General features: G+C 44.2%; 1 protein-coding gene across 1 annotated transcript; it reads left to right on the forward strand.

The window, feature by feature from the left end:
* Positions 1–5616: 5616 nt before the first annotated feature.
* On the forward strand, positions 5617–9534 carry LOC137575519 (uncharacterized). The gene is made up of 5 exons (XM_068288105.1): positions 5617–5856; positions 6010–6475; positions 6524–6710; positions 6911–7407; positions 7472–9534. The coding sequence occupies exons 1-5, from the start codon at positions 5617–5619 to the stop codon at positions 9532–9534; spliced, it is 3453 nt and encodes a 1150-aa protein (XP_068144206.1).
* Positions 9535–9810: the final 276 nt, after the last annotated feature.

The following is a 9810-nucleotide window of genomic DNA, read 5'->3' on the forward strand; positions in this document are numbered from 1 at the left end:
AACGTTATATTCCGGGTCGAAGAGGACTTGCCCATCTGCACTCCCATCAGGGAAGTGGCGGCGCCGGTCCGGGAGAAATTCGCCACCCTGATCCTGGCCGACCCCTATTTCTATCGTCCGGCGTCGGTGTCCGTGGTGCTCGGGGCAGACCTCTATCCTGAGGTCATCCAACCAGGCTGTGTGCCCAGTCATAGCGGTACTCACGGTGCCCAGAGCACCGTGTTTGGATGGGTCGTCTCCGGCTCCTGTGGGATCTAGGCGCTCCAGGACGTTGCCGTCCCCCATCCTTTATATGTCCAGGGTGGCAATTGCAACATGTTGCAAGGGGGGCGGTATGTTCACGCCACCGGGTGAACAGCAGTGAGCGGCGAAGAGCAGTGAGCGGTGAGGAGTGAGGAGGGTTTTTTGATCCTCGGCATCTACGGTCACACCAGGAGGAGTGACTTGGTTTTTTCAATGGGCATCGCCATTTATTCTGAATCGAGCTTTTCATCCGAACACCCGTTCTTTTTCCTGATTATTTGACTTTACGATTTGTCACTTTTTCAAACCGAACCATTTCGTGTGTGTGTCGGTATACCTTGTGAATTCAATAAATCATCATTAATTAAAACGAAGTTTTTCGCGCGTTTTAATCATTCTACTCACGTACGAGACCCTGAAGATATTGGCACCCGCCAACCATTTGAGGCTTAGTCGGGTCCTTCCGCCCCTCCACAAACATACTTCAGGATAAAAGATTCAAATATTGCTTTAGCGACAGTATTAGCATTCTTATTTGGAACAGGTATGGCAACTAAATATTTTACTTATATCACATATTAAGGTGACTGCATACTCGTTTTCATTTTCTGATTTTGGTAGTGGACCAATCGTGTCCACTATCACTCTGTCGAAAACATTTATGGGTGTTTCTGTTATTGTTAGTGGGGTCCTACTATGTTTCGTTATTTTAGCTTTCTGGCATTTTTGACATTTTCGTATGTACTCAGTGATATCACGAGTCATATTCTTCCAAAAATAATGTCTTTTGATTTTTGCTAAAGTTTTTGAAATGCCAGTATGACCTCCTTGTATGGGATCGTCATGGAAGTTAGACAAAATAGCTTCTTTATCTTTTTGTTTATCTATTAGGGTCACCGGTTTGAGTAGCGCTACTCTTAATGTTTTTAATATTTTATTGCCCATTAATTTGAAATTATCTATTGAAGCATTTTCAAAGATATTTTCCCACGGTGTCACTTTGAGTTGGTTGATTTTATTTATACCGGATTGCAGTTCAAGCCTTTGGAAAAATGGACCTAAGTCTATGATCCCATTGGTATATATAAATCGCTAACATCATATCTTGCAGTAATTTTTTTGCCATGTTTAAATAAACATAACATATCTTTTACATGCAATGTCACTACTTTGCGTACTTCGTCATTGTTTATGACTTCATATACGCTGGGCTTAGAAGCTGTATTTAAAGATTGCGTAGGCAATTCTTGTTCTTTATTTTCCGCGCGGATTTTCTGTCTATTCTGATATCTTGTAGTGACTTTATTGATATTGCCAGTTATATTTTGTAGGTCTTTGATGGTTATTCTTGAAAACGCATCAGCTACATAGTTTTTTTTCCCCTTTAAGTATTCAACTGTGAAATCATATTCTTCTAATTCGAGCCTCATACGTGTCAGTTTAGAACTGGGATTGATCATTGAGAAGAGGTATATTAAAGGTCTATGGTCTATTTTTATTAAGTAAAGTTTTCCATATATATATGGTCTAAAATGTAATATTGCCCAGTGTATTGCAGTTAATTCCTGCTCAGTAGTACACTTATTACTTTCTCCTTTAGTGAAAGATCTAGATGCATAAGCAATGGGAAGTTGGAGTCCATCATGGTTTTGAGTTAAAACTGCTCCACATGCATGTTTGTTTGCATCCGAAATTATACAGAATTCTCTATTAAAGTCGGGGTATTGTAACAATGTTGGTTCCATTAGTTTACTTTTTAAATATTGGAATGCGTCTTGACATTCAACTGTCCATTCAAAGGGAACATTCTTTATACATAATCTTGTTATGTGTCGGGAATATTCGGCGAAGTTTTTAATGAATCGTCTATAATGATTCCAAAAGGCTATAAAACGTCTAGCGCTATCCGCATTGTGCGGGACTGGGTAATTCATGATGACGTCATATTTCTTGTCATCTGGAAGTATTCCTTTATTTGTGCATCTATGACCAAGAAAAGTCACCTCATGCATAAAAAATGAACATTTTTCTGGATGCAGCTTTAGGTTGTATTCCCTGCATTTGTCAAAACCATCTGTTAAGTTTTTAAGCATGTGTTTTTCGGAACAACCTATAATTTAATAATTAATAGTCATCCATGTAAAGGAATGCATGTGAAGGTTCTAATCCAGAGATTGCAATGGTCATCATCCTCTGAAATGAGTTAGGCGTTATTATTAAACCGAAAGGTAATCGATTGAAACGAAACGAGCCGTTGCTCGTTGAAAATGACGTTATATCTCTTGACCTTTTTTCAAGTTCAATTTGGTGGAATCCTGACATAAGGTCAAGACAGGAAAAATATTTTGCTCGCCCTAGTTGATCTAAAATGTCTTCAATTCTAGGGAGTGGAAATTTATCGGACAATAATTTTTTGTTTATTTGACTATAGTCAATCACTAATCGCCATTTCTTTGAATCTGAAGTCGGAGATGATTTTTTAGGGACAAGTTATAATGGGCTATTATATTCAGATACAGAAGGTTCGACTATTCCGTCGGTGATCAATTTTCCGACTTGCTTCTGTATCTTGTTCACCTGACTGTGTGGGCTTCTATAATTTTTGACATATACTGGTTCATCATCCTTTAATCTCAGTTTCTGTTTGTTGAAATTATTTGTAGTGATTGGTTCTGTTTCCAATCCGAATATATCGCTGTATTTGGTGCATAAGCTTGAGAGCTGTGACTTAAATTGTGAAGGAAAGTTCTTTGATAGTTGAGATAATACACACTTTTCTCTAGTTTCATTATTTGTTTTGACTACTTGATCTCAATTTGTAGTATTAAGTAGTCTTATGAATGCATTTTTTGTTGTTGCTATTGTACTAGCTATGTAAATACCATCTTTAATTTCCTGGTTTGGAATCAATACACTGTCTTCTTGGGAAGTTAATTGAATTTTTCTAATAGCTTGGGATCTTGCTGGAAGAAGTATCGAGTTGTTGCCAGAACTGTATGTTATTGGTACATAAATTGGATATTTAAGGTTATCGGGTCTGATTATAAACCAATCTTCAGACGGCTTGAGGTCTAATTGACAGTTGTATTTCTTTATGAAGTCGATTCCCAATATGCCATCGCATGGAATAGCGAAATGTAAATCCACGATATGAAAGTCGTGCTGGATTATATATTTAGTTGTCCGTATCTCAATAGAGGTTAAACCTTTTGATTTTGTTACCTCCTGACTTATTCCTTTTATGTCTATTATATATGTTGCGGTGCAGGCTTAATTGCCGCCCCGCGCCAGTAGAAAGGCTTACCCAACGCGCCCCTGGTTTTTATTCTCTCTCATTCGAAGAAGAACAGTTAGAATTTACTTTGTCTTTGCTTGCACTTATGACAGAGCGGCGGCCCGCTATGACGGCGCGCCAGTCACAGAAAATTAGGCAAGCAGGAAAGACGTGAAAAGGAGAGAAAAACACAAATGTAAGATAAAATAGAAACATGTGAGAAATTTGAATTAACATTGAAATAAAGATTTCAGCCAACCGATCTAACCGATCGATATGCCCACAAATTGTGCAACTGAATATAGCGCAATACAACACAAAACCGGCGTTTAATTGTTTGGTTAGAGGGCTCGGGGTATATGTTCGACTCGCGAACTTTTTTGGAGCTGTCCCACGTCACGACCTGAACATTTTCTACATCCTGAAATATTTATTTCTTTGGCTCCAGAGATATTAGCAGAGTCTGAATATCTCTGAACCACGTGGATTGGAGTGGAATCTTCCAGAAGCTTCCTTCGTGAGAGCGACCGCGGCAGACGATTACATGCCGGCTCGCTGAGAGAGAAAGAGAGAGGGAGATAGTGAACGTGGAAACTTCCAGAAGCTTCCTTCGTGAGAGCGACCGCGGCAGACGATTACATGCCGGCTCGCTGAGAGAGGAAAAGAGACGGAGATAGTGAACCACGTGCAAACAGGCAAACATAACCTCATTGTTACGCAACATATGCAATGAGCAACAGTAATAGAGTACCAGTTCAACCTAGCGCTGAGAGTCAGGAAGACGGCGCTGAGGCGACTGAGAATGGAGCGGTCTCAAGCGACAAAGAAACTGATACACCAACGATGTCAACGCCATCCAGAGGCGACGCTTTGTCAGTGCAACAAACGATTCTTAATGGAATATTCGAAAGTCACGCAGGAAACGGTACGGCAATTAAACGGCCCAGTAAAATTGATCTAGCTCCGTGGTCCGTACCTGCGTTGGCGCAATCGACTATTCAAGGAGTGAGTCTACCTCTTCTGGCCAATACAGCTAATCTTCATAACGGATTGTGGACCCAAGGACAAATGAGTAACGAGGGTGGAATGCAGCATGGACCTGGAAGCCAACTGCCGGCTACCGGACACTTGACGTTAAGCCCTGGAGTGCACTCTACGGATTTAGGACACAAGAAAACTTTATTGTCATCGGAACAGATAGCGGCCCGCCAAGTACTGAACAAAGACTTACCCGTGTTTTCCGGTAAGCCAGAAGAGTGGTTGTTGTTTATAAGCCACTACGAACTATCTACTGAAAGATGTGGAATTAGCAACGAAGAGAATCTTATTCGGCTCCAAAAGTGCTTAAAAGGAGCGGCTTGGGATGCCGTTCGAGGAAAGCTAATGTGTCCAGAGACGGTGCCGTATGCAATCGGTACGTTACGGATGCCTTATGGAAGACCGGAGATTATTCTCTCGAGCCTTCAAAGGAAACTAAGAGAAGAACCAGCGGCACGCTCAAATAATTTGGATTCGGTTATTCAGCTAGCCTTGGCAGTGCAGAACTATTGCGCGACACTGGTCGCAATTGGGCTTAAAGAGTATCTGCACGATCCAGCTTTACTAGGCGAGCTGGTCGATAAGTTGCCGGGAGAATTGAAACTCGATTGGGGAAGACACCGAATGACTCTAATTGGATGTGTGGCTAACTTGTCTATCTTTGACAATTGGTTGTTTGGCATTGCAATGTGTGCCTCAATGGTTACGCCGTATACAGTTCCAGCTAAGGATGGAGCAAAGAGAACCAAAGAGCGACGTAGAACGTAGCAGACTGTCGCCTCTTTCGAGAAATGAGCATAAAGCAGAGAAAGGAGTTCGTGCGGCAAAAGAGGCTTTGCTTTTGTTGTTTTGATCAGCACGTGATACGGAATTGCAAAAGTAAAAGAAGTTGTGGTGTCGATGGGTGCAGGCAGATACACCACTCGTTGATTCACGAGACAGCGGACTACAAGGAAAGCAAATCGCAGTGGCAGACGAATGAGGATGATAAACCAGTTCATCCACCAATCTTATTCCATGGAGATATAACAACCAAGGCTTTATTCAGATATATGCCAATCATGTTATACGGAAGGAAGCGAAATTTAGCGACATATGCCTTACTGGACGAGGGAGCCGCTTGCTCTTTGATTGAAGAAACTCTGGCAGACGAGTTAGGACTAGATGGCCCGGCCGAAGAACTGTGCTTAAAGTGGACCAGTCAAGTCACTCAAACGGAAAGCGCGTCCAAGTATGTGAGTGTCGGAGTGTCGTCGATGTGTCAAGGAACGACGCAATTTGAACTCAAGAGTTTGCGCACGGTACGTAAGTTAGACTTGCCTACGCAAACAGTTACGGACGAACTGGTAACATCGAGAAAGCATCTACAGTATTTACCAAATTTAAGTTACTGTAACGTAAAAGCAAGCTTAATTATTGGTCTGGATAATTTGAAAGTTTGTGTGCCTTTGGAGATACGGGAGTCCGAAGGAGACGACGTGGTCGCGGCGCGCTGTAGATTGGGCTGGTCTGTGTATGGCCGGCACAGCGACGCCGCTCCAGCGTCCTCACACATATTGCACATATGTGAGTGCAATGAAGCGAGCAGCATGCGCGCTTTGGATGCGTCAATGAAAGAATACTTTGCTATGGAGTCCTCGGGAACACGTGTGCCAAGTAAGCCATTAAGATCGAAAGACGACGAGCGCGCGTTGCAGATTATGGAGGCGACCACAAGTTATTGCCCGATTGACAAACGTTGGCAAACTGGACTGTTATGGAGGTTCGACAGAGTAGATCTACCGGATTCATACTCGATGGCCATGAGGCGTCTTCAGTGTTTAGAAGCGAAAATGGCAAAGGACATCGATCTTAAAAGCTTTATGTTGGACATTATGCAAAGCTATGAAGAAAAGGGATACATCCGGAGATTAACAGAAAGTGAGCTAAATAAGGGTAAAAATTCATGGTTTCTTCCTATATTTACAGTCACTAACCCAAACAAGAACAAGACGAGGCTGGTCTGGGATGCAGCTGCGAAAGTCAACGGCACGTCATTAAACGACGTCTTGCTAAAGGGCCCGGATATACTGGCATCTCTAGTTGGCGTGTTAATACGTTTTCGGGAGCGACCAGTAGCAGTGGCTGGTGACATGCTGGTGAGATGTTTCACCAAGTAAGAGTGCGCCCAGAGGACCAGACGGCTCAGAAGTTTCTATGGCGCAATGGAAATTCGGCTAAGGCGGCAGAAACGTACGTGATGCAGCTTATGACATTCGGGGCTTCCTGCTCGCCGGCCTTAGCTAATTACATAAAGAATCGCAACGCAGAGCGGTTCAAAAAAGAATCTCCAAGAGCTGTTGCGGCCATTTGTAGAAACACGTTTGTCGACGACTGGCTCGAGTCGACAAACACCGAAGACGAGATGACGGAGTTGGCCATGGAGGTGCAGAGAATTCACTTGGGGGGTGGATTCAACATGAGGCGCTGGACCTCGAATTCTGCGAGCGTAGTGAGAGCGCTCAAGAACCAAGAAGGAGACGTGCCTGGGGAGGTGGGATTCCTTGAAAAAACGCAAGACAAGGTTTTAGGCATTTGGTGGCTGCCCGTGACAGATCAACTTACGTATGTAGTCAAGCCGGATTTACTTGAAAGAGCATCGAAAGACTATCCGACCAAAAGAACTGTTTTAAGTGTGGTTATGTCAATTTTTGACCCACTTGGATTGCTTGGCTTTTTCACTGTTCGTGCTAAAATTATTTTGCCGAATATCTGGCGAGCAGGAACGGATTGGGATGAGTCTCTTCAGGAAGAGGACCAAGCAGACTGGAAAATTTGGGTGAAGCTGTTATTTTTCAAGGTGCATGCCGAAGGTTTGTTGTGCAAGACGAGTACAACTTCACACGTTTGTGGACGCCAGCATCAACGCTTATGCAGCGCTTGTGTACCTGCGAGCAGAAGTGGATGGAATAGTCCACTGTTCCCTGGTAGCGTCTAAGACACGAGTGGCCCCCTTGAAGCCAGTCTCAATACCACGGATGGAACTGATGGCTGGTTTACGGCTGGCGAAATTCATCGAACCTGAACTCTCAGTAACAGTATGTCAGCGTATTTTCTGGACGGATTCTAAGGACGTTTTATGCTGGATTAGATCAGATGCCCGCAAATACAATCAATTTGTGGCATTGCGAGTTGGAGAAATTCTGGAAGACTCTGACGTGCTATCTTGGCGATGGGTGCCCACCCAGCATAACGTTGCAGACGATGGCGCGAAATGGACAAAGATGCCAGACATGACCGGGAATTCAAGGTGGTTTGTTGGCCCGAGATTCTTGTATGAACAAGAGACACAATGGCCTAGCATGGAGCAGGGCCCGAGCAAGACGAGTGAAAGTATCTTGCACCACGAGGAGAAAGTCAAAGGGAACTCTAGTTTGGCTTGCATCACACCTGATCCGGAACGATTCGGAACGTTGGAAAAGCTACGGGCGGTACAAATGCGAGTTCTAAACTTTTTGCAAGGCATATGTAAGAGGCCTTGCGGAGAACAACTGATGAACATTTTGGCTATAAACCGCGATGTGGAAACCGATGCAGTTTTTATTCGTGCATGCCAAGAAGAGGAGTTCCCAGAAGAGATCAGATGCTTAAACCAAGGACATGGCATAACAAATATGAAAAGTAAGCTATTTAAGTGCACTCCTTACCTGGACGAGTTAGGAGTGCTACGTATCAAAGGACGAATCGACAGAATTGAAGGAGTAGCTATGGACACTAAGCGACCCATTATACTACCGCAAAAGCATAGAGTAACGTTTCTGATTGTGGAGTACTATCACAGGAAGAATTACCATTTGCACAATGAAATTGTCGTTAACGAGGTAAGACAGCGGTACTGGATAACCGGCTTACGCGCTTTAGTGAGAAAAGTCGCGAACGCCTGTGTAGCGTGCCGTATACGAGTGGCCCGACCAGTGCCACCAAAGATGGGCGATTTACCAAAGGAGAGGTTATCGCCGCACACACAACCATTCACCTTTACTGGAGTGGACTGCTTCGGCCCATTTGAAGTCGCAGTGGGCCGCAGGCACGAGAAGAGATGGGGTGTGTTATTCACATGCCTTACGACCCGAGCGGTACACCTAGAAATTGCTACATCACTGTCAACCGACTCATTTCTTTGCGTATTGAAGGCGTTTGTAGCCAGAAGAGGGGTGCCGCGTACCATACTATCGGACAATGGTACAAATTTTAGAGGAGCCAGCCGCGTATTGAAGGAGCACATAGTACGGATATCAACTTCAGCTGTGGAACAGCAGTATCCAACGTTGGAGTTCAAGTTTAACCCTCCCAGTTCACCGCACATGGGCGGCGTTTGGGAGCGACTGGTACGTTCTACTAAATCTATACTTTCAGAAATACTGCCAAAGGCCGGCCTGAAGGAAGAGGTGTTAAGAGGAGCGTTTGCTGACGTAGAGCAAATTTTGAATTCAAGGCCTCTGACGTATGTGCCTTTAGAAAGCGCCGAATCGGAAGCATTAACGCCGAACCATTTTCTAAAGGGCAGTTCTAGTGGCCTACGTGGGAGCGGTTCACTGCAACAGTCTGGGCCGCAACTCGCAAAAGGGTATCGTGTTGCCAGCCAAATTGCCGACCGTTTCTGGAAGAGGTGGCTAAGAGAATATCTACCTACAATCACAAGGCGCACGAAATGGTTCCAACCACAGCTCAAGCCGGTAGCAGTAGGTGACGTGGTGATAATTGTAGACGATGCCGCTAAACGTAATACGTGGCCAAAGGGAAGAGTGATCGACGTTCATCGTGGGAAAGACGGACAGGTGCGAAGCGCAGTCGTTCGCACAGTAGATGGACTTGTGACGCGACCAACAGTGAAGCTGGCCGTACTGAATTTGGAGAGTAATCCACCGCACGAAGACGCTGGTGAATTACGGGGTGGGGAATGTTGCGGTGCAGGCTTAATTACCGCCCCGCGCCAGTAGAAAGGCTTACCCAACGCGCCCCTGGTTTTTATTCTCTCTCATTCGAAGAAGAACAGTTAGAATTTACTTTGTCTTTGCTTGCACTTATGACAGAGCGGCGGCCCGCTATGACGGCGCGCCAGTCACAGAAAATTAGGCAAGCAGGAAAGACGTGAAAAGGAGAGAAAAACACAAATGTAAGATAAAATAGAAACATGTGAGAAATTTGAATTAACATTGAAATAAAGATTTCAGCCAACCGATCTAACCGATCGATATGCCCACAAATTGTGCAAC

This window comes from Drosophila tropicalis, unplaced genomic scaffold (assembly GCF_018151085.1).
Source record: "Drosophila tropicalis isolate 14030-0801.00 unplaced genomic scaffold, ASM1815108v1 contig_573, whole genome shotgun sequence".
NCBI classification, from domain to species: Eukaryota; Metazoa; Arthropoda; class Insecta; order Diptera; family Drosophilidae; genus Drosophila; species Drosophila tropicalis.

Excerpts from the sequence above, each read along its gene's own strand:
- LOC137575519 (XM_068288105.1), top strand. The coding sequence starts at position 5,617 with ATGTTATACGGAAGGAAGCGAAATTTAGCGACATATGCCTTACTGGAC. Across the intron at positions 5,857-6,009 it reads AACTCAAGAGTTTGCGCACG|ATACGGGAGTCCGAAGGAGA; the intron begins GTACGTAAGTTA and ends GTGCCTTTGGAG. Across the intron at positions 6,711-6,910 it reads CTGGTGAGATGTTTCACCAA|AAACACGTTTGTCGACGACT; the intron begins GTAAGAGTGCGC and ends GGCCATTTGTAG.